This window comes from Schistocerca gregaria, chromosome 1 (assembly GCF_023897955.1).
Source record: "Schistocerca gregaria isolate iqSchGreg1 chromosome 1, iqSchGreg1.2, whole genome shotgun sequence".
Classification (NCBI taxonomy): domain Eukaryota; kingdom Metazoa; phylum Arthropoda; class Insecta; order Orthoptera; family Acrididae; genus Schistocerca; species Schistocerca gregaria.
In genome coordinates this window covers 970,264,943-970,289,941 of record NC_064920.1, presented here as the reverse complement: position 1 = coordinate 970,289,941, position 24,999 = coordinate 970,264,943, and the positions used below count along the sequence as shown (strand labels likewise).

The following is a 24,999-nucleotide window of genomic DNA, read 5'->3' as shown; positions in this document are numbered from 1 at the left end:
GTCTTTCTAGACATTAATAATTTCGCACGATCATAAAAAAAGTGCAACTACCGAAATGGTGATGCATTCTACAACATGAAACAGGCAAAGTTTTAGTAATAGGTTGGGTACATATGTATGTGAATCCAAATTTTTAATACTGAATTTCCTTTAAAGCAGCGCATTTATTTTACTTATACCTGACAATCTCGATTAGCAGAAGGAGCCTCTGGGTGCAGCCTCTAATTTGACAAGGAAATACTCGAACTGGGATGAACACAGATTGTGGTTACAGTCCCAGAGTAACTATCTCAAAACTAATTGTTTTGCTTTAGTATGTTATCTAATACAGTATGCTAAAGATAAAAGCGCCTCCGCACCGTAGGCAACAAATTACGATTTTTCTGTTTACGGCCCATCGTAGCTTCCGTTCAGGCGACGAGCATTGTTATCTATTGTTTTACTTGTTACTTAAGAGTTGAAAAGTGTGTATGTTAATTTTTGTAGAAATTTTTCTTGTTTTGAGTTTTTGAAATAGTACTCGTAATGTCTGAACTGCTTAGACATGCGCACGCACCAATGACGGTGTTACTGCCAGAGGTATACACATTTTGCTTTTATCCTGCTCGAGCTTTCCAGTTAGCCAGGCAGGCAAGCACAACAGGCAGGATGCTTTACTTCCATCCAAGCGAAGCTAGGACTACCCCAAACAGGCTAAAGGAATCTCGCTCACCTGTCCATCTTCCCGTGGTGCTTCGCCACGTAGCAGCTTATTCTCTACGCTCTCAGTGTCGTGTTATTAATGGGGTTCGGACGTTCTTTCACCCTGTGTCACAAGACAAGGCCAAATGTATTATATTCATTCTTGGTCATTGTAGCCAAGAAAATTGTGGATTTTGTTTGACCAGTTTTCGGCGTATTTCTGTCTCATTTATTTACTTCTTCATGAACAGTTTTCTCTGCAACTTCGGCCTCTTTCGACTAATACTGTTTATTCTCAGTTCGAACCATAATCAGGCTATCTCTAATGCATGTTTTCTGTTGTAAGCAGAACCATTTCTGAAAGTTGAGATCCTTTGCACATAAGAATCTGAAGACATCTACCACATTGCAACACCAACTAAAGCAAGATTTTGGAAGTCTTGTTTCTGTAACCTTTGTGTGTTTTCAGCCAAATATGAACCCATATATAACAATTTTAATTACTTTTTCCAGGGTGTGTACTGCAGGTTCGCTGAATTGGCAATAACAGTTCATTCTAAATTCCACAAATATATTTTAGCAAATACGAAGTTCGTTTTTTATATTATATTAATCGAAAAGTACACGCCTGAAAGAAGAACTTTTTTTTCATCCTAAGTTATCTTCGCACTAGGTTGCTTACCGCCAGACCTGAATGTGATTTTTAATATATTTCTCCTATTTCAATTCGTTTGCCATAAATTTAGAAACCCTGTATACTGCTAAATGGCCTCAAGTCCTTAGCACGAATTTCCAAATACTTGACAGCCCCTAAGACTTTGTTCTCTTAAAAGAAAAAAAATATGGCGTGGGAAACTGCTGGTGAAATTTACAAACAGATTAGCTTTTTACACAGTTTACATTGAGAGACACCTACCGTTTTATGTGAAGCTATAAACACACGAAAACTTTTCCAATGCTGGACTTGGGCTCTCTTCTGTTCTTTGTTTCTCCACGATTTGCTTTAAGTTTGGTTTGTTCATTTCGTTATTCCCGCCGTTAAGATGACTGAGCTGCAGTGAAAACAGGTACCTTGATATTCGTTTCACGCTAGATTGACAGTGCAACCTGTTGTCAGATGCAGAAGGTTGAACCTGTCCCGTGAAGCTTGCCAAGCTTGCGGTAACCCAAGTTGGCCTTCTTTAACCACTGTGCGCCAGTACACATTTAGTCTTGTTTCTTCGTTGCTGCAGGCTGAACTGCTGTAATGGTTGCGGCGCTAACAGGGGCACACAGGCTGGAAGGAGAATTTGCACACCTGCAGTTGCGGCCCCGCACAGAGATGAGTCAGGGGTGATCCTTGTTTTGGAAGATGTGCACCAGATTTATCTGTGGATCGCGAGGAAAGGAGAGGGCACGGTCAGTTTAGCTTTGGTGTTAGACATAAACAGTCGAGTATTTTTTTAGTGGAAATGCCATGTGGCTAGGGCCTCCCGTCGGGTACACCGTTCGCCTGGTGCAAGTCTTTATAGTTGACGCCACTTCGGCGACTTGTGTGTCGATGAGGATGAAATTATGATAAGAACAACACAACACCCAGTCCCTGAGCAGAGAAAATCTCCGACCTGGCCAGGAATCGAAATCGGGCCGTTAGGTATGACATTTCGTCGCGCTGACCGCTCAACTATCAGGGGCGCAGCAAGGGACAAAAAAAGGAGATTTTTGAAATTATTTATTATTCCGTAGAGAAAAATAATTGATTTTTACTTTGTTACGATGATAGTTGAGCAAATTGGATTACATGTAATGATTAAGTTTGTTTTATTTGTGGCAGCGGTTTAATAATGCAGCATTCTTGGTTCGTCAGACATCCAGACCAGGAATGTTTTTGCTTTTTGTTCCTTTTTTGTTAGTATTTATCGATCATTGAGAGAGAAATTGATTTAAGAATTAGATTCTGGAATTTTGTTTAAGAAGAGATTATACATGTAAAGTTCAGTTTGAATACTTCTTGTATTATTGTTACGTGATTTCAGAGAAGCTTAAGTATTTTTTAAGTTTAATTAAATGTTATTCATTGTATGGATGTGAAGTTGGAACTGAGGTCATTTAAAACAGAGTCACTGTCCGCGTCCCAAGAGTCAATTTTTAATTATTTAAAGGCCATTATCAAAAAATTCTAAAACGGGAATGAGAGCAATGTTTTTTAGTACGCACTGCACCTCTGTGTATCCCAGATTTTAGATATTGCAGTTGTGTTATCGAGACGTACTACGTCAGCAGTTTGCATCCAGGTAAGACAAACTGCGCAGAGAACAGACTCTTTCTTTGCTTAAATTTCACAGGAATCAACTTCACTTCCAAATGTAATCAGTTTTCGTTTTTCAAAGTTCATAGTCAGATTTTGTGATTACAGTAAGTTTCAGACAAGGTACGATGTTCTTAAGATTCTCGCAGTCAGGTTAAGCTATGCATTCTCGTACTTGAATGTTTTCACCAACATTTTGCATTAAGCTACATATAGATTCAGTTTCATTTCCGCTCACTGAAACAAATCGAAACATAACTTTCAGACTGTTGTGAGTGCCTCTGGGACGTTCTCTAGTAGTACTGGCTTTAACAGTAAACTTCAAGTGAAGACGAGTCAGGGAACGATGGCCGTAGCAGTCTGGTCCCTTCAATCCCACAAACCAACCAAGACGAGTCACTCTTGCAGCGCGTGATACTGGACTTGTCTGATCATTTCCGTGATGTTTTCGCACTTGCTAAATGAACCTGTAACGAAACGCGCTGCTCTTCTTTGGATATTCTCTACCTCCCCTATCAATCCTCTCTGGCACGGATGCTAGACCGACGAGCAATGTTAAAGTATTAGTCGAACGAGGGTTCTGTGAGCTACCTCTTTTGTAGGTGGTCTACATTTCGTGAGGGTTCTCCCACTGAATCTGCCTGGCACCTGCCTTACCTGCGATTAGTTTTATGTGGTCATTCCATTCCTTAAGCATGTTCCTAGATATTTAATGGATGTGGTTGCCTTCAGTGATTATTCTATAATCATATAGTCGTATAATAATGGGTGGTTATGCGCAGTACGCTACATTTGTTTATGCGGAAGATCACTTGCCAGTTCCTGCACCAAATGAGCATCCTCTGTTGGGTCTTTCCGTATTTCGCTACAATTTTCTAGCGTTGCGATTTTTGTGTATATAAAATCGTCATCGTGAAAAGCCTCACTGAACTTCCGTTGTTATCCAGTAGGTGATTATATATCATTAAATGAATGGTCCTACAGGAACTCCCTTGGGTGCCCATAGTTACTTTTGCGTCTGAAGATTTCTCTCCGTTGAGAATTACATCCTTTATTCTCTTTGCTAGAAATTCTTCAATCTAACAGCACAGTTGGTCTGATATTCCGTACGCTAGTGTTGTGTTCATCAAGCGGTAGAGCGGAAGTGTGTTGAATGCTTTTCGGAGTTTAGTGAACGCAGCATCAGTTTTTCAACAGCCTTTCATGTTGAGCAGAAACATTTACTTGATGTTGGTGCAAAACCATTATATAAGTTACCTACCTTTACCTGTTCATCTGGACTTTGAGAAAGGTTCTGTTGTTTACCTTTACTCATATCTTGTTGAACTTGATCTGTGGGTCATCAGCTTTTACTTTAGGATAAGATGTTTAGAGAATTCGAACTCATTAATGAAAATAAATTACATCTGACAGAGGGAAACACATTAAAAATATTGCTCATGCCTCGCTGTTTGTGAAGTGTCATACGGAGTGAAACAAAAAGGTATGGCTAAACTTTCAGGAAACATTGTTCACACGTAGAGGAAGGAAATATGTGTAATATTTTCATATTAGAACTCGGTTTCTATAACTCTTGGACACTTTAATCATCGACTTCGAAACGAAAGCTGACACATGATTGACTGAACCATGCAAAATGTGAACCCGTGTAAGAGAATCATCTGCACACGCTGCACGTAGTACGGATACAGCAAAGTATCATACAGCAGTTTCGAGACAGTCATGTAGTCAACATTATTTGTTGCAGCTTACGCTGACACAAGGTTTGTCATGATCTGCGCGAAGATGTTTCTCCTCCAGAAGAGGTGTTCTCATTCATCTAGGGCTCCCCCCCTCCCCCCCCCCCCTAGCCGCGAGCAGTAGGGGATTAACGTCCAGTGCTGCCTAAGACGGCTATCAGTTGTTTCAAACTTCCTCCTGTCGGGCTATGTATTTCCGGAAATCTCTCCCGATACAAACCTTGAGCGCCACTACCATTTTCATTTACTAATGCCCACAGCAAACGGGCATCTGCTACTTCCACATTCGAACACACTCTAATTGCTCTGTATTGAAAACTAAGTTCGTGATCAACACCTAAATATTGATGCTACTCCCTTGATGCTAGTAGAGCAATGGAGTTTGTCGCATATCAACTTTACCTTCCTACAATTGAAACAACAAAACACTGTCGGTGCATCTAAGAATTGCAGCTTAGTGCACATTCTAATCAAACGTAATCAGGAGGATATTTTGAACATTTCATGTGAGAAAACGTTACATGTGATTCTGGTATCTTCTGTTTGTGCGTGTTTCCACGGCTGATGTGATCATGAAAAGAAGTGCAAAATGAGTTCTAACATGGAAGTAAATCGTTTCCAGACCTTTGTCGAATATAACAAGTCTTATTCGTCTAACTGTGAGGGATGTTTCGTGAAAGTTTGGTCATATTTTTAGTTACAATCTGTATTGGTCATGTGCCATCCCCACTACAAACGCTTTTTTATAAGTGACGGAATAAAGACTGAAAATAATTTAAAGAGACTGTCAAAGACAGTAATCACAAACAAACATTGACATATAAGTGTGGTGAAAACATTACGTCATTGAAAGAACCAAAGTGTTTATATGTAACTGAAATGAAATCACTGACTGTGTAAAATTATTATTATCCTTGTTCTTGTTCGTTTGATGAAGAAGGACACATTCGTTTGTCTCGTGTCATGGAAGTAGGTCTCAATCGCCGCCATTGGTGACGAAATCTGTAAAAACGCTGCCTGCTTGCTCTCGTCTGAGAAGTGTAATTCTGCGGAATATAGATTCTAAGATTTATGTGTTACTTTCATTTATGCGAAAAGTCATTCTGCGCTTCCCCATCACATCATACCAATTGATTATCGGATTGGCCGTTTGCTTGCAGTATTGCTTAGTCAATAGCGGTTAGACGCCTTTGAACTAACAGTAAATATAAATTCATATTACACGGCCGTAATAACCTTGAGAGCTGAGTATAAATATTATTTATATTTGCAGGATTAAAGTGTACGTAATTAAGAGTATTTTTTTGTTCAGAGAGAGGAAGCTAGAGCCTTGCACGAAGTTACTGGCAAAGATTAGCTTCCATGGAGGCCTATGGTCGCATTTCCATGCATTACGTTAAAGTTATTAATATGAAATGCTAATTAATGAGCGTGAATGTTTATATCGGCCACTGCTAAAGATATGTTCAAAATAGCTGGGAACAAAAATTAATATCATTTGCACGTTGATTTGGGAAAGGTTAATTAAACGCTCCGTAAGAAGCCAGTTCGTGCTCACGGTCGATTACTGCCCAATCGCAAGCGCTGCGACTGCAAAATTAGCAGCAATAACAATTTCTATCACGATCGCAATGATCTGAAGCGAGCACGAATTTAAGTTGTGCTAATGAGCTACACGCACACAAAATCGAATATAATGTAGGCAGGGGCTGGTATAGTCAGTACAAATTACAAATGTGTTCCAAAAAGCGGAGCCGGAAAATGATATTTTTCAGGTGACACATTTCGGGTTCAATTGAGCACAGAGATAAGGGGTGATGTATTTTGGATAGCCCTTGACCTAACGATCATTTGTACACCTATTGGAAGAATGGGCATCCTGTAGCTATCTTATAGTCCAGGGCAAAAAATTAAACATAACACACTTCCCTCAGCCCAGGTAAATTGAGTAAATTGAGCAGACCACTCGGTTCTTTTGTATTAGGTGTATCTAGTGGACCTTAGGCGGCTTATCAAAAGCACAAATTGTTCTTGGGCGTTTCTTGAGAAAACCCCGAAATACCATTATTTTTGAGTACGAAAAATACTAATTGTGTTGATGGCTAATTCTATAATTTCTGTTCATGGCAAATCGTTGAAATCTTTACCATATATTTTTAATTTTTGAAATTTTTTCGATATCATTACCCCTTACCGAGATGAAGAGCTTCAAATTTACCGTACTGACGCACGTAAAATATCCGTAGATGAAGTTTAACTGATGTATTGAACACATGGCAATCGTTGTACGGCAATCTAAAAGGTTTTGAGGTCACAAAACTACGTTTTTAGTCACAGTTCTTTCACCAATAAAACTTTTTGTCCCCCTGTTTCTGTATAATGGGCACTTCATGCCTATACAAATATGCTGAAAGTAGTTCTACAGTGACATAAAATGGGCTGGGAAGGATCTTTAAATGGCTGAAAAGCACTTAAAATAACGGACAAAAGTATGTTAAAGCTGAAAAAGTGCAAATTTAGTAAACTATTTCTAATAACATTTTTACTCCTTTAGGATACAAGTCGGGTTCGATTCCCGGCGGGGTCAGGGATTTTCTCTGCCTCGTGATGGTTGGGTGTTGTGTGTTGTCCCTTAGGTTAGTTAGGTTTAAGTAGTTCTAAGTTCTAGGGGACTGATGACCATAGATGTTAAGTCCCATAGTGCTCAGAGCCATTTGAACCATTTTTTAGGATACAAATCATAAGCAGAGCGTTGTTGATGAGTTGCGATCGGTGAGCAGAGTATCCAATAAAGTTCTAAGCAAAATATTTTGCGTTAGCCTTGTGCGTATTTATTTGTTGTTTATATGAGTCAAAGCATGTAAACGTGTTGAAGTATATAAATAAACCGTCAAAACTTTATTGGTTTATAGATTTGGTTTTATATAAGCAGCACATCATGCTGTAGCAGGAAAAAGAAGTGAACCGGCGGACAAATACTCCTCTCGGAGCACAAAAAAGGAGAATATGTCGCTCTTTAAAAGACCCTAACAGAAAAGTGGAGAACCAGATGCCTCAGTCCTCGGGACACTGTGCCAGATGGAGAGAAAGAGAGAGGAGACAGTGATGGTGAGGGAGAGAAAGTGGCAGTGAAAGGGAAAGAGAAATGGGTGAAGACCATGGGTGAAGACCAGAGGGAGAGAAAGAGAGAAGAGACAGTGATGGTTAGGGAGAGAAAGTGGCAATGAAAGAGCAAAAGAAATGGGTGAAAACCATGGCAATGGGAGCCAAAGAGAGAGGCGATATTGATGGTCGGTGAGTGACAGTGGTAGTAGAAGAGAAAGAGATGGGTGAAGATAAAAGCAGTGGGTGCAAAAGAGAGCGGAGACATTGGAAATGAAAAATACAGATGAATAAGGACCATACATAGCCTTCAGGGGGAGAGAGAGGTGGAGGGGCTGGAACTTCCCATACCGGAGAACTTTAATACGTAGGGCGCATTTTGTACTGAAATTTTGAACACTTGGCTATAGGGGAAAAAACGAATTCGACGCCCCAGAATTTTTGAGCTGCCAGGGTATGGTGGAGACAGTGGGAGAAAAAAGTAGACAGTGGAAGAGGTGCTAAGTATGAAGGCTTAACTATGAAAGGAGACTGGGTAAAAGGATGTAGAATGTTATGTTAACATAGCGCGAATATGTTCCCATGCCAAAATTTTTGTTGAAGAAGGCGGAATAAGAACTGAGACAGTTGGTTTCTCACTTTTGTGTCAGAAACTTTCAAGAAGGAAAATTTTCGGTTTTTTGTGCTCCACTGGTAGTACTTTTTATCTCATGTGAGACAAAGAGCCGGCCGCTGGTGGCTGAGCGGTTCTAGGCGCTTCAGTCTGGAACCGCGAGACCGCTACGGTCGCAGGTTCGAATCCTGCCACGGGCATGGATGTGTGTGATGTCTTTAGGTTAGTTAGGTTTAAGTAGTTCTAAGTGACTGATAACCTGAGATGTTAAGTCCCATAGTGCTCAGAGCCATTTAATCATCTTTTTTTTTTGAGAGAAAGAACAGGAAGTACTGTTACAGTGCTATCCTAGATTGCTTCGTAATACTATCGCTGTTTACGGTATCCATTGCAGACGAGGAACTGTATGCGCTGGCTGGGGGAAGATGGAAGAGAGAAGGCTACTCACAGCGAACGGAATCCGGCGGGCGTGTCGCAGAACAGGCATTCTGGCAGCTGCGTCAGAGCCGGCGCCTCGGAGATGTAGCTGCAACACACAGGGTAGTTATGTTAGTATATTTTCGTAACTTTTGGAAACTTTGAATGCTTCTGCATTGTGCGAGAGCGAGAATGCTAGCTTCAGCCTCTCTGGATGAGGTTTGGGATATTCTTCTTACTCAATACGAGTACATGGCTAACACTCGGTGAAATGGCGTGCTGCCTCCTTTCTACAAGAACGAGAGAGACGCAAGTGATTTGTGGAAACTTGATGACCGCCTAGCTCACCTTAACTCATTAACAGAAAATGTTTGTGTTCACAGCAGGAAAGGGAACCATGGCTGTTATTCATGCAACAAGACTGGTGAGGAGCAAAACCTCGAGAAACAAGTAGACCTTTGGGTGGTCTTTATAAATCCAGAAAAGGTCTTTGACAGCGTCCGAAGCACTATAATGTGATAAGTTCTACGTACAAGTCATGTCCGGGGTACCGTATACGACTTATTAGAAACACGTGCAACAATGAAACTTCCTGCTAGATTAAAGCTGTGTGGCCGACGTGGGCTCGGACGTGGCACCTTAGCGTATCGCGGGAAATTACTCTAACGACTAACCTATCTAAGCACGACTCATGAGTTGCCCTCTAGCTTTACTTCCACCACTACCTCATCTCCTACTTTCGAGTCCCCGTTCGGCATACAGCTTTATTCTGCCAGGAAGGTTGAATGCCTAAAATTGGGTGCCGCGCGGGGTAGCCGCGTGGTCAAGGGCGCCTTGTGACGGTTCACGCGGCTCCCCCCGTCGGAGGTTCGAGTCCTCCCTTGGGCATGTGTGTGTGTGTGTGTGTGTGTGTGTGTGTGTGTGTGTGTGTGTGTGTGTTGTCCTTAGCGTAAGTTAGCTCAGGTTAAATTAAATAGTGTGTAAGCATAGGGACCGATCACTTCAGCAGCTTTGTCCCTTAGGAACTTACCACAAATTTCCAAACTTTTCTACAATTGGGTGAACAGCTCTTGTGGCGTATCGTACAGCTTTGTTGGTAGTGTAGGTGTCCATTAGGGAAGCGTGGTAAGTCCCTTATTGTTTAATATTGTAAATAATGATAAAGATGCATAAATCAACATTGAAAAATGTATGCTAAGACGTACCCAATGTATCTGATAACTTCAGCTAAATACGGAGAACCTTGAAGAGTGGAGAAGAGCACGGGTCAATACAAGCAGACATAACTCATAGAATGACATTTGGGTGCAATAAGTGGAGTATGCTTTCAGGTGTTCTGTGCAATGCGTAAAAACCAAAGGCAAAATTTATTAAACGACTGTAAGACCACTGCTATCGCATGGCAGTGGAATCTAGGCATCAAAAAAGGCTTAAGAAAAGGAAACCAGTTCAACTGATATGCACCTGTTACTATCGCTAGAGGACTAACATTGAAAGATAAAGTGCCCAATAGGTTTCAAAGCTGCTGCCGTAAATCATAAACTCTCAGGTTGAGGAGGTATGGTCACATAATACGTGGACTTCATGAGCTTGTCGTGGAAAACTGCCTTTCCATAGCTACAGATAAGAGAGGGAGAGGAAACCCTCGAGCCGGCCAATTGGCAAACATACAAGGCGATCTGGAAAAGCCGAGCATAAGTGAATACATGCCCACCAGCAGTAAAGATGGCACTGCATGATCAGAAAAGCCGACCTCGACTAACGGGAGAAGAGGAAGAAGTCTATGCAGAAATTGGTACAAGGGCACTCTAGAATTAATATTCTATCTGACCGGGAACCGTGCTGTTTTCAACTAATTAATTACGAATTTCGGTAAAATTATAAACAGATATGTAAGCAAAAATGTGTGTATGTTGTGTTTGTGTGTGCGCGCCCGTGTGGATGGGTGGGTGGGTGAGTCATTCATAATTTTTCAAGGTGATGTTTCAAAACATTTTCTTTCTTCGTGAATCTTCAGTGACTAAACCACGTCCGTGGAACGTATGTAACAGGTGCAAGGCGAACTGAGGCTGAAAAGGCTCCGAATCAAACTGTTCTTCTTATATAGATACGGCCCTAGACGAGTGACGTAAGAATTCCTCTCCACTGTATCCCCGGGCCAACGAAACTACAGATTCATAAGACACTGCACTCTTCTTCCTTTTTGCAGGGGTAGTGACGAGCGAGGGTGGACCTGCTTTCAGAAGCTGATGGAGAGCAAAAAACTTGACGGAGCAACAATAGAGCCCATCTTTACAACAGGTTGTTTCTGGCGTGTACAAAAAGGACAAAGCTTCTGAAATCAAGTGTCATTTTAGAAAATATCTTAAATAATTGAGCATGGTACAATAATTGTGCACCACTTTCGAAGCTAGGTTTCTGGTTCCTCATTACCACAGTGGCATCACTAGTCGAATTCTAATTCTTTCAATTAACAGCGAAATTAGTCTGTATCTTTTTAGGTAATTTTTATTAAAAAATAATCAAAATTTTAGTACGATTGATGTGTTCCGCATTCATTTCCCAATTACTCTTTTCAGCAGTAGTTTACCAATCATTCTCCATTCTCCAAATTTCATAGAACAGCTAATGGTGGGCAACGGTATGGAAGTATATAGAGATCTAGCCCACACATTATTTCAGATTCATAATAATGGCGTGTGACGAGGGCCTCCCGTCGGGTAGACCGCCCGCCTGGTGCAGGTCTTTCGATTTGACGCCAGTTCGGCGACTTGCGCGTCGATGGGGATGAAATGATGATGAGTTAGGACAACACAACACAACACTCAGTCCCTGAGCGGAGAAAATCTCCGACGCAGCCGGGAATCGAACCCGGGCCCTTAGGACTGACAGTCTGTCGCACTGACCACTCAGCTACCGGGGCAGACATTTCACATTTATAAAACAAGAAGAAGAAAAATTAAAACCCATGTCTTCGAAAAGTTAGAGATACGAAATGAACATTGTACTAGTATCCTGAAATATCGCATTGAATCGTGGTTCTGTTTTTCATTCCTATTACAAAAAACGGAGCCTCAAACCTTATTTATTTTTGTTTTTGCAATCTCTCTGCCAATTACTTTACTTTCTCCCGGAATATTTAACAGCCGGTATATCGCTGCTTTGAGGCTTATTTAGAGCTCAAGGGAGACATCTCTTGACAAACCCTGTTAAATCTTAAGCGAGTGGATTCCAAACGCTCCTGAAAAATGAAGAAAAAGACACTGCAGTGCTCTAAAATTTTATATTCATGGACTAGTGACCCCCAATAGTTGAAGCCATCTCCCACTACAAAAACAAGTATCGGTAACATATAATGGTAAAGGCGTATTACGCTTAATAAGTATCTAAGAATTTTGAAAACGGTTTAATGACGTAGAAAACTAGAAATTTTAATCCCCACTTCCGAGATTTATTGAATTCTGGCAACTACAAATGTGTAGGCTACTTTATTGAACCAAAATTTCTTCGAACATAGAAGTGATGCTACTACCTGTCTCTGCAAAGAGACAGTGTGGACGTCACAGAAATGAAATTTATAAGAGAGGACTGTACGTCCATTAGCAAAAAAAAAAAAAAAAAAAAAAAAATTATTTATTTATTTATCGTGTGATGAAACAGAACTTGGATCAAATACATAATTTTAAGAGTTTACAGTGTAAGAAATGACAAGCAAAATACAAGTACAAAATCAAACGTTCAAAGTATTATGCTAAATTATCTACACATTACACAAGGGGAGGCAAGGTTACTCGCGTCCTTAACATCCCCTAAGTCACATATGCCTCCTCGCTGGTGCTGAATGAGTAACAACAACAGGATGAGACCGAACTGCTCGAAAAGGCCTCCAGGTCATAGATTGCAGAGCAAACAACCAAAAAGTCCTTCTCAGGATACAAAAGTTCGTAGCAAGAAATGAAAGTGACTAAAAATATTTCTGAAGTGTGGACTAAGTTTTTTTTCTAGTGTGTGGATATATTAGGCGCTGTCGTTTATCTTGCAGTTTGCGGATAGCCGAGATTTTCACACACACAGTACAGGAAGGAAAAATTATATGCAAAGCCCATTTGTGATTCTGACTTTGGCAAAGAAAGGAGTAAAATACCTAGCCATAAAACTCTTTGACAATCTGCCCATGTAAATGAAATATTGTATGGTATTCAGAAATGATTACCTTGGTGGTGAGAGGAGCAGTAAAGGTAGAAAAGCAGGGTCAGACAAAAACTAGAATATGGATGATGTTGAGTAATAACCTACAAATGAACACACCCACATTAGGCTTGGATGGTAGAGAAGAGCATCAAACCAGACTGATGGCACAAAACAAATCTATTTAATTGTATGTCTTGTCACTACGTTCTTAAAACATGAAATATGCAAGCCATTCATTGTGTGGTACTGAATTTATTCTTCTGCTTTAGCAGCCATTCTTGCGTGACAAATTTTATCTTTAACCTTGAATGTGTATACGCTTTCATGCCAAGAACGAATTACTGTACACTGTCGGTGCACGGCGTGTTCTCATCCTGCGGCCTTTTGTGCTCAGTGGTTGTTTCTTTTACTGTGCGGGGTAATGGCTGCCGTGACCCGTGGCTCTTCTCCTTCCTTCTGTCCCTTTTTCTACTGCCTGTGGAGATCTTCAACCTTTATCTTTTACGGCCTGTGAGCCGTGACGCTGCTGACACCCACCTTCACTCTAAGAAAATGTTTTAAGCTTTCAGTTGGCTGATGTAGTCTGGTAATGATTCCTTACCACATTAATTCCGTTGACTGATAATTTAGTTAGTGGCACTCATGTCGAACTCCTTGATATTTTCAGATGCAGACTATCTATGTATGTCACTTGTTTGGGGAATTAAATACTTCAAGCTGTTCAATGGAGACGTTGTTTGACAATGGCTAGCTTTAATTTAGATCTATACTTAATTTTATCCGTTTCTTGTGTTTACAATTCTTTGCTTTGTTCCTCCGTCACATAAAAAGGATCAAGTGTTTTCCTTTTAGCGAATCGTCATCACGAGCCATTGTGCGCATTACCGAACATCGTGACCCCATGAGACAAGCGTCTCCGTCCTGGACACTTACCAGTTTCTCTTAATCTGTTGAAGATGCAGACCGGAGATCTCCGTGAGATGGTTTGTCCATCTGCTCGCTGCTCTTACCCTTGGTCTCTTTCCGTCGAGATTCCCTTCCTAGATTATTTCTCTATATTTTCTCCATCTCTTCTCTATATGAAGGCCAACGACTGGAGAATATTTTGGTCGACACAAGGAGAAAAGCACCTGGAGATGCTGAATGGACACATTTGTTCTTCTTTCGGTTTATGTTATCCGCATCAATACGCTGCTGTTCTCTAGCATTAAGCGTCCAACCATGAAAGAAGACCGAAAACACGCATGTTTCAACGAGCTGCACCTTTATGCTGTTCGTTGTCGCTCTGTTCTACAAGATCTTGGAGAGCTTCTTAAAAGCTATTCATCCTACCGCGGTTCGTCTTCTTATCTCATCTCCACAGCTTCCCATGATGCGGATGGTTGACCCAATATAGATGAAATAATGCACGACTTCCAGTTCCTTTAATCGACCTGTGAGTCAGACCTGCGCTCCTCGATCAAGTATTGTGAATTTGGCCTTGATGAGATCGATGTGTAATCCCCATAAAACACTAACATTCTTTGCTTTTGTTAGTAGTTCAGCAAGTTCATCTTCACTGTTGGCTAAAGGAACGGTCTCATTAGGAAATCGGAGGTTGTTAATAGTGCTACCACCACAGATGTTATTCAGTTGAAGGGATGGGACACAACCTTGTCTGACACCTTTTGATACACTAAAAAAATCGGACGTGACAGCACTGATCTTCACAGCTGCGAGATGATTATTGTATAGACTTCTGATCAGCGCTGTCAAGTGTGGTGGAACACCGAACTTTTCTGGCAACTGTTACAACTTTTCCCAGACAACACTGTCAAAGGCCCTGCTATAGATAACGAAGTAGATGAAAACAGAAACACAGAGCTCTCTCCATTTCTAAGTTATTTGTCGTACATTGAGGGCCTTTTCCTTCAACAAAAGCAGCTTGTTATGTGGATATGTGAGGATGAATCTGCGGATTCAAACGCTGGTTCGAGAAGATGAATAAAATTTTGCTTGCATGAGATGTGAGAGCAATAGATCGTTAGTTTGAGCAGCTCCTGATAGATCTTGTCTTGTGTAAGGGGATTAATACAGACTTTGACTAGTCTTCTGGCCACTTCAATTTCCCACATTTTTGTCCACAATGAACGCAGCACATCAAAAGCTTTGTGGCCCTTTTATTTGATGATCTCCCCGGGTATCGTCTAGATCAAGAGATTTATAATTTTCCAGAAGTTGAATTGCTTTCTCTGTTTCGTTGCGTAAAATAGTAGGTTACAATCCAGGTTGCTCAACTGCTTCATTATCTATACTGTTGTTAATTACAGAATGTAACTTTTTACAGTACTGTTTGTGCCTCGCAATAGCATCTACTTGTCCCCGATAGGATTGCCATTCTCACCGTCTACCACCCATGTGCGAGGGTTAAATTCAGCAGTGATGCTGTTGAGTTTCTCGAAGAGAATAACAGGCAAAATTTTTGTGGCCTGTTTCTTATAAATCCCTGGTTTCTCTTATTTGCTATTGATCAAGCCGTGGACCTGTTAAGTTGCTTACTGTATCTTCTCATATGTATTTTAGTGTCCGCTGAGCCCTACGTACATTATCGTCCACCTCCTACAGGATGCCTTTATCCTAAAAATGCTGCGATTATCCTGGATTTATAATTAAATTACAACAAAAGGTAGATGAGAATGCATATCCCAGTAAAAGGTTGATGCTTGTCCGAGGAAGTTTGTTAATAACAGAGGGCTTTGAGTGCCATGGAATACATCTAACGATAGTTGCAGAGCAATGCATAGTACTTTTTCAAGGTTTACTGAAATCTGCTACTAATTTGTAATGGTCTATCTAAATACAATGAATACGCGGCTTCTGTGCTTTGTTCATCAACTAGTTGATTATGGGAAAAATTCATTAACGAGACGGATGAAGAAAAACCATTATGACCTGTGACAAAAAAATTATAGATTTTAATTTAATGAAAAAAAAAGGAAGATGTTAAAAGGTTTGTCTCGCATTATGACGAGAAAAAATCTCCGAGGGACACTTTATTTTATTTGCAGTGTTTGCAAAAGTCCAAGAACAGTTTCCTACGATGTTCTCTGCGATGAATTAGCGGCTGATTTTCGTGATGCAATCTCAGTGAGACGATGATCCGGGCCGAAGAAAGCGTCATTGAAACTCTATCTGGCACAAACGACATTCGGGTGGATTCTGTTACATATACGAGCAAAATATAGCATGAACAGTATTCAAAGTGAATCGCTGTTCTTATTCCAAGATGCTTTTTTAAGTGTAAGTTACTACTTTTTTGTGTTTGAGTGAAGGAAAATTCATACCACATCAGACTGAAAGAGAAGATCAAAGACACGCAGTGCATTTAGTTACAGATTCATTAAGTAAGCGAGAAAGCGTCTCTGAGGTATTCAGCCAACACCAACGCCAGACGCTGTAAGGGAGGCGTTCTGCTTCACGGTGTAGTTGATTGTTAAAGTTAAGAGAGCATATGTTAGTAGAAGAGGCAACCAATATATTGCTTTCTCCGTTGAATATTTCGTGAAAAGACCAGGAAGGCAAAACTGGAGACATTCGCGGTTACACAGAGACTTACCAACAATCGTTCTTCCCGCGAACTATTCGCTAGTGGAACAGGAAAGCGGAGGGGGAGGGCACTTGGCAATGGTGTACAATATACCCTCCATCAGAAACTGAAAGGTGGCCTGCGGATTATAGATGGAGCTACAGACGAACTTATCATCAATAAACGTGCAGTTGTTTCGGTAGATGAGGAGGGCTTCTTGTGAGTTCGAGGACATGAAATTTTTCCAATAAGTATTCGCAACTCTTCACCTTTTTTAGTGCTTTAAAGATGGTATTTCTGTCATATCAACTCGTTCACATATGTTTTGTGAAGAGAGGAATGTGTGTATCTTCGTGGGAAGCTGGATGTGTCGTCCTACTAGAATGGTAATCTGCAAACGTATTTTTTCGGGAACAGCTTGGAAATATTGACGAAGGTCATTTAAATGTATACGCCTGACGTATGACTGGAGAATCACAAAGTTGAAACATTAATTCCAAGAAATTGTAATGTAAGATAAGCTATGTGTTCTAGGTATGTAAAAATACGTTAAAGATGCTCTACGTCTTGGATTGCTTGACGACTGGTTTTGTGCCACATTCCAAATCATCTGTTATTGCCATTCACAAAGTTGTCACCTCGAAAAATTCAGTCCAACACATTCTCCTCAACGATGGATTATTTGTCGGAGACTAAATTTATAGAAATTTGTGTTTAGGTTGTTGAGGAAAGCCTGCATCTCAGAAATCTTCTCGGTGTCATTCTGGAAATGCCTGGCACGAGTTTCTTCGACCGAGGGGAGAAGAAGTCGCTGGATATCATGTCAAGACAATATGAGGGTGTGGTAAAATTATGTATCTTTCTGTGGAGAATGGGCTGGAAAGTTACCTCGCCGCATCGTCTTGAGAGCCTTTCGTAATTTCTCAGAATTTTCGACTGCATGCCCCCATGACGACGGCATTTTGACATCTGTGCAACGATTTAAGGGATCATAGTACGATCTTCCTGAATGAAACAGTTTCGAAAAAGGATGTTTTGTACTTCGGCCTCCTCTCTGTCGTCTTCCTCATCGATACTGTATTGGTCACAGAGGGTATCGACAGATGACTTCGATCCGTTGACTGCTTTAACCTAAGATCAAACTTCTTAGGATTTTCTGTCAGATCGATTTTTTTTCGAATTTGTTGAACTCTTAAAGCTGTAGCTTTTTTTTCCTAAGTGTCATCTATAATGTAGCCTGTGGATAAAGACAGGACAATGGATTCACAAATGTATTATGTAAAGAATTTCCTTTTATGTGCTATAGGTGGAGAACCAGAGGACTCTTTTTCTTGTAGTCACAGAGAGCATTATTATTCTCGACCACACTTCTTGAATTCTGTAATTCTTCAGACTTTCCCAGCGAGGCGTTGTCATGTTGAGCAATCGGGTTTCTGTCGGTTACTCGCGTCTTCCTTGCACGATATTTCAATATCGGGTTTCCGCTGGTTATTTGCGCCTTTCTTGTACGATATTGAAACTTCATAACTCGCGCTCTTCTTCACGTGGTGTCTGATACTGATTCCAGAGTGGAAAGAGTCCGATATTTATGCCTATGTTGTGCTAGGCGCTCTGTCTGTCGTTCTCATCGTGTCAGGCGCTCTGTCCGTGGTATGCGCCGACCAACAGCAGCGACTGTAGTGTTTTCTTCTAACCTTGGCTGTTCCCAACGCTGTGCGTGTACTTTAGGGTTATTACCCTTTGTCAATCTGGCTGTATAGAGTCGTCCAAATCGTCATAGATATTTTATGTTCCGACTGTTGTCATTGAAGCCCTCCTGTGATCTAGGACGTTCTGTTACAGTGGCGTGCCGTGTCAGGTGTTTTCTTCGATGTCTGTGTCCTTAATGAGCGGCTGCAGTGTTATTGTCAGGCCGCTGGCTCAAAATGGTTCAGAAGGCTCTGAGCACTTTGCGACTTAACTTGTGAGGTCATCAGTCGCCTAGAACTTAGAACGAATCAAACCTAACTAACTGCCCGAGGCAGGATTCGAACCTGCGACCGTAGACTAGACTAGCGCCTAGAACCGCACGGCCACTCCGACCGGCCAGGCCGCTGGTGTTCAGATTGCCGCTCGAGACGCGGTAGAACGTCCTAAGGTATTTGATCAATTTTATAAAGAATCATTTCACGTGCTTCCTTCGTTACATGTCTGGGCTTTTTTCTCTAACTCCATCTTCATACTTGTGCTCCCTGGGTCTCGATAGCGTCAGCGGTGCGTCTTCAGAAGATCGAGTGCTGGGTTCCAGGAAGGGCTCAGTTGGAAACCGGTGTCACGGTTATTGAAATTCTCCGTAGCCTTAATCTGAATAGATTCTTTGATGACGCTGTACCAGTATCTCCATGTTTGTGTTAGAATCTTGGCGTCATTATAGTTCACAGAATGACTGAATTATAAACAACTCTTGGCAGTCACTGACTTAGTTAGCTGTCTCATTCTGGTGTTCATTTAGTGTTGTTAGATTATGGAAGTCATTAAAGCAAAGACGTTTTTCGTCCCGGCGAGATCTATTTACGAAATTTCAGTCACTAACTTTCTCTTTCGAATGCGAAAATGTTTTGTTGAGGCTGTCCTACACAGGTAGAAATGATCATCAAAATAAAATAAGAGAAATCAGAGCTCGAACACAAAGATTTAGGTGTTCGTTTTTCCCGCGCGCTGTTCGGGAGTGGAATAGTCGGGAGATAGTATGATTGTGGTTTGATGAACCCTCTGCTAAGCACTTAAATGTGAATTGCAGAGTAATCATTTAGATTTAGATGTAGATGTTTGCACCTGACGTCAACGGTCCCAGTAGTATGGCCGATGTGTGCCATGCCACATTCACATGGGACGTGGTAAACGCCCGGTTTCTGTAGACCCAGGTCATCCTTCACATCTCTAGCAAAGCCTTAATCTTAGTGGGTGGATGGAACACGCTCTTATGTCTGAGGAGAATTCTACTGATTCTGGTTTGTTTGGGTGGCCCTCCTCCGCACCAAGTATAGAAATACTTGTTTTGTAAATAAAACCGCCTTCTCCTGCTGCCACTTAATTCGCCTTTTTCTTGTTCTAAGGCTTCATCAGTGGGATCTATAACGATACAGTTTTGTTATTTTTAGATTATTAAGCAGTTCACGTCGTGGTTTTTTATGTAAAAAAGTAATTACTTACAGTTTACTGATCTGCGTTTCCTCTCATCTGACCTCGAGGTCGCACTACTACTTTATTACTGACATACAAGCACAACTTTGCGTTCTGACCTCCCTCACACTGTTCATCGTGTTTCTCCTTCTTTTATGTGCTGTGCTATTGTTCTTTTGCCACTCGAGATAACTATTTCGTCGGACACTGCTTTTAACAACGTAAATGTTTCAACTCCATTACGTTGGCAACAAGCAGATAAATACGCCAAAGAGGAGGAAACACGTAATGGAGTTGCAATATTTACGTTGTTAAAAGCAGTGTCCGACGAAATAGTTATATCGAGTAGCAAAAGAACAATAGTACACCACAAAAAGGAGAAACACGATTAACAGAGTGAGGAAGGTCAGAACGCAAGGTTGTGCTTATATGTCAGCAATAAAGTGGTAGTGCGATCTCCACACCAGATGAGAGGAAACGCAGATCAGCACATCGTAAGTAATTACTTTTTTACTTACAAAAAACGTGACGTGAACTGTTTAACAATCTAAAAATAACAAAACTGTATCGTTATAGACCCCATTGATGATGTCTTAGAAAAAGAAAAGACGAAACGCGTCTGGGATAAATAAATTAAGTGGCAGCAGGAAAAAGCGGTTTTATTTGCAAAAAAAGTATCTCGAGAAGAACATCCGTTTTTGTGGAACACAGATTGTAGGTGTTCTGTCTCTGTCACCAAATTATCAGGATCTTACAAAGTTTGTGCTCGGTGAACCAGAGTTCTGAGTACATCATTTTTCTGTGCTGAATGGTGGCAACTACTGGCTTGTGGGTACATGTCGGTGTAAGAGGGTTTGCGGTACTGAAGGTACCACCTGCCTTTCTCTTGACTAGTGCATCTAGGAATGGGAGTAGTCCATCCTTCTCCAGTTCCATGGTGAATTTAATGTTGGGTGGCATAAGTTTAGTTGGTCCAAGAAAACATCGAGATTTTCGCTCCCGTGGGGTCATATAACAATGCTTTCGTTCACGTATCCGAAAAAGCATTTCGGTTGATCTGGGGCCGTTGTAAGCCCCTCCTCTTCAAATTTCTCCACAAAGAGACTAGCCACCATCGTTGAGAGAGGGCTGGCCATTGCTACTCCTTTCGTTTGCTCGTAGAATTGACCCCATATAGGAAGTACGTCGATGTCAATATGTATTTGAATAAGTCCAGAAGAGCACCGTAGAAACTTTTCTCCAACCAGCTCAAGTGAATCGTTCAGTGATACACGGGTGAACAGGGAAACCACGTCGAAACTGAACATGATGTCAGAGTCCGTGATTTGTAATTGCCTGAGGAGTTGCAGGACAACCTCTGTGTTGCGAATGACGAGAGAATCTTCTTAAAGTGTTGACCGATAAGGCATCTGGCTGTGCCAATACTGCTCACTACTGGACCTAGAGGAACGCCTTACTTGTGCACCTTAGGCGAACAATCAAGTCGGGTAGTACTGGTGATTTCGCCCTTACTGCTTAACGACCTTTCCAGGAAGGCCAGTTTCCTTTAGATGATGTGAGCGTGGGGTTGCTATTCTGTTATTTTGCGCAACGGATTAATCTGAGATGCACCCTTTATTCTGTGGCTCCTGCAAGATGCAATTTCCACCCCACACTACTATAAAAGTCAGACAAACGCTCCTAACGTTCTAAAGAGAAATGCCTGAAAAACTTTCAGCAATAAATATAATCTGGAGTCGTCCGCTGTAAGGAAATGACATAAAAATTCACAAAATTTCTTACATAACTAATGGGATAATTAGGTACTGGAGTAGTGCTAGTTAGTGTTACTTTGCAAAAATTCTGAGAAATCACAATAGCACTTTTAGTTATGAATTGAACAAGTTATATCTTGGTTCTTTTCGGAATGTGAAGTTACCTCTCAAGGATAGGATTCGCTAATGAAATTTCTATACAGAGTTTAAGATGGTTGTTGACTTGGCAGAATGGCTGAGAGGTGCGCCTACTCAACTTGAATAATTATCCTTTGGAATGTTGCGAGGTACGGTGAAGGCTGTCACGTGTGAAATGCTGTGAAGTGTACTGTTATGGAGGAAATATGGGGCTCGCCATACCTGTAGCGTACAATACCGTAAGCTGCGATAACTGCTGTCTGCGCCACTCGCTGCTGACAAATAAGATAACTCTCGTTCTATCTGGATTGACCTTCGCCAATCAAACTCTCCCTACGCCTTGATGAAGTCAAGGATTCCTATTCACCCCTAGTCTAACTATTGACGTGGTACATCAGTCAGATAACCAGTCCACCGCGATGCCACTCAAAAATTCGCTCGCAGGCGTTTAACTATAACTCTGTCGGTTCAAACCGCACAATAAGTGTGTCGGCCAACATAGTGAACAACACTTAATCGCAAGGACTCAATATAGAGTCGCACTTCGATTCGCTCTCGACAGAGGTGCTCTCCTAGTAAAGTACTGAGGAGAGACTTGTTCCTCGCTCTTTCGAGTACTCTTACGAGCGCGCACGCTCTCGTTACGTGTTCTCGCTCCAAGAGCGACAACGGAACGGCGCCTCTCCACGCCAAACGTGAAGGGGTATATCTTTCGGTCTCTTCCATTACTCCTTCAGATCAAGGCGTCAGAAATATCGTCTGCCAATCAGCATTGCTTTTCTAAAACGGGAGAATGACGTTTCGTTTAAGGCGACCAATCCGGAAACCGGTAGCATTGGCGTTTGGCGTTTGTTGTCTCCCTGTGAAAATCTCTGAAACTGCGTGCTATGAGTAAAGAATGCGTAGGCTGGCAGCTCCCACACAATGTAGCGGAATTTGCTTTTAAGCCAAACATGGGGTTGTTCCCCCTTTTCACTCGGGCCCATGCTGTCCGCTCCATGGGCGGTCACCGGCCGACATGGGCTGGGTCATCCTCTGAACGGACCTGTGTCCCGTTGTGCGATTTCTCTTCCGAACTAAAAGCTCCTGTGACCGTCGTGTCTGGAATGTATGTGTGTACGCCAGCCTCGAGTATTTCAACCACGGTGCGCTTACTTGTTATTAGCATATCGTTTACATGAATTCATACAACATTGACTTGTCGAGTTTGGGTTCGAATGAAGCGTCTTGATGTGAGGAATGTGATTGTGTGGGCGGAATATGTAAGCAATGAAGGTCAGGAGACCACGACGTCTTACAACGAGCCCTGGTCTTCTTACCCACGTTGTCTTTGGGGTCTGTACGCCTTGTCATCTAGAGGTTGTTGCACCTAACTGTCATATCTGCGTTCTGTAGGACGACCGTAGCAGTTCCCTTATCCGCTGGTAATACCATTGCAACGACTTAACAATCGTGAAGCGTTATCTGCGCTATCAAAATTACAAACATTATTATCTGTGTTGTTTTGTAGAGGAAGAACGACTGTTTTTTGTTTAATTGTCTTATCGATTCTGCTTTTCTCGCTGATTTCACTGTTTGTATCTGATACAATTATTTGTAGTAGAAATATAATTGTGTTGAATATATATATGAGATCAATAATTGTAGTGCTGTTTTTGTGAGTAGCGAGTATCTCTCCTGTATATGATGCAGTTCGTAACAATTAAATGTTGCCCTAGCCATTTCTGTGTACACTCATTATCGTAGTGACGTCATTAATGGCAAAAAATATATAAGTTTTTCCACCAGTCATTTAATGCTAAAAGTAGAGAAGAAATAATTTTAATACTTTGAAAACGGCGTCCTGCAACTTTTTTCAATTCATATTAGGCCAGAGGTACAGTTTTTATTGCTAACAATATCAATGATAGGGAATTTTAAACATTTTCACATGATTTCTGGTCCCTGCTACCACCATCATGATCAGCTGAGTCTCTCAGTCTAAAGCAAGCAAGTTGAAATTTCTACATCTACATCGACATGACAGCGCTGCAGTTCATATTTAACTGCCAGGCAGTGGGTTCATTGAACCCATTGGACAGCGCGCGGGAAAACCAACACTTAAATATTTCCGTGCAGTCTCTAGTTTCTCTAATTTTATTACAATGTTCATTTCTCCCTATGTAGGTTGGCATCAACACAATAGTTTCTCATTCAGAGGAAATAGTTGGTGAGTTGAATTTGATGGAAAGATCTCGTTGTAACGAAAAACGCTTTGTTTTTATGATTGCCACCCCAACGCGCGTATCACATCCGTGAGACATTCTCCCCTACTTCGCGAAAATAAAAACCGGGGTACCCTTCTTTGAACTTTTTTTGTATTTTCCGTCAATTCTATCAGGTATGGATCCCATACCGCACAGCAGTACTTCAGCAGAGAATGGAAAAGCATAGTGTAGGCAGTGTCTTCACTAGACGTGTTGCGTCTTCTAAGTGTTGTGCCAAAAAAATGCAGTCTTTGGTGACCGTGCCAATTTAAATTGTTAGTGATTGTAATTCCTAGATATTTCGTTGAATTGACAACCATAATATGTGATTTATCGCATAGCCGGAACTGAACGGTTTATGTGGCTCGCCTCACAATTTTCATTCTTTAGCGTCAACTGCCACTTTTCACACCATACAGATATTTTGCAGTTGCTTTTGATTTCTGATGAGTTAACTAGATGTTAAATGACAGCATCATCGGCAACAATCTAGGATAGCTGCTCAGATGGTCTCTTAAAATAGTTATACAGGGTGTTCCCCGTTACAAACTTCTAGGACTTGTAGGAGGGATTGAGTAGATAACATTTTAAATTGGAACCCACGTTGGGAAACGTGCTTTCTCTGTGCTACAATGATTTGAAAACATGTTGGTAACGAGACCACCTTTACAAGTAATTTATTAGGCGTGTCCCAGTACACCACTAGTTTACAATTCCACTCACTGGTAACCAAGGAAACGAAAAGGAAACTTAAACATTTCTCTCAAAGACTGTTCTTTACAGTTAAACCACTTTTGTCCTTTTCAAAGGTGGGTTAGCATTCTGATCCACTAAATGTAAGGTTTGATGTGGCGACCAGCAAGTTTGGTGCACACATTGTACCTACGCACTGTCACACCTGCGGTCTCTGCAACCTGTCTTGCAGCGACCACAACTGCTGCCAACAGATCTACTGTCTTTACAGGAGTCTCGTAAATCAACCTCTTCACAGACACGTGAATGAGGCTCGAACCAGGTCAGAAAGGTAGGGCAGACGTGAAATGTCGTCAGCCGATCCGACATGAACACCCCGAGTTCGACGATACTCTCCCTTGTGGTAGGGGG

The 24,999-nt window shown here is 41.4% G+C and overlaps 1 protein-coding gene across 4 annotated transcripts in view; it reads right to left on the bottom strand.

Moving 5' to 3' along the window:
* Window positions 1–24,999, bottom strand: part of LOC126276649 (probable glycoprotein hormone G-protein coupled receptor) — a 1,482,411-nt gene that overhangs the window by 423,247 nt on the left and 1,034,165 nt on the right. For all 4 annotated transcript variants that reach the window (XM_049977295.1, XM_049977293.1, XM_049977296.1 and 1 more), the window contains one exon: window positions 8,871–8,948. In XM_049977295.1, the coding sequence (XP_049833252.1) occupies window positions 8,871–8,948 (78 nt within the window). The remainder of the gene's footprint in view (window positions 1–8,870; window positions 8,949–24,999) is intronic.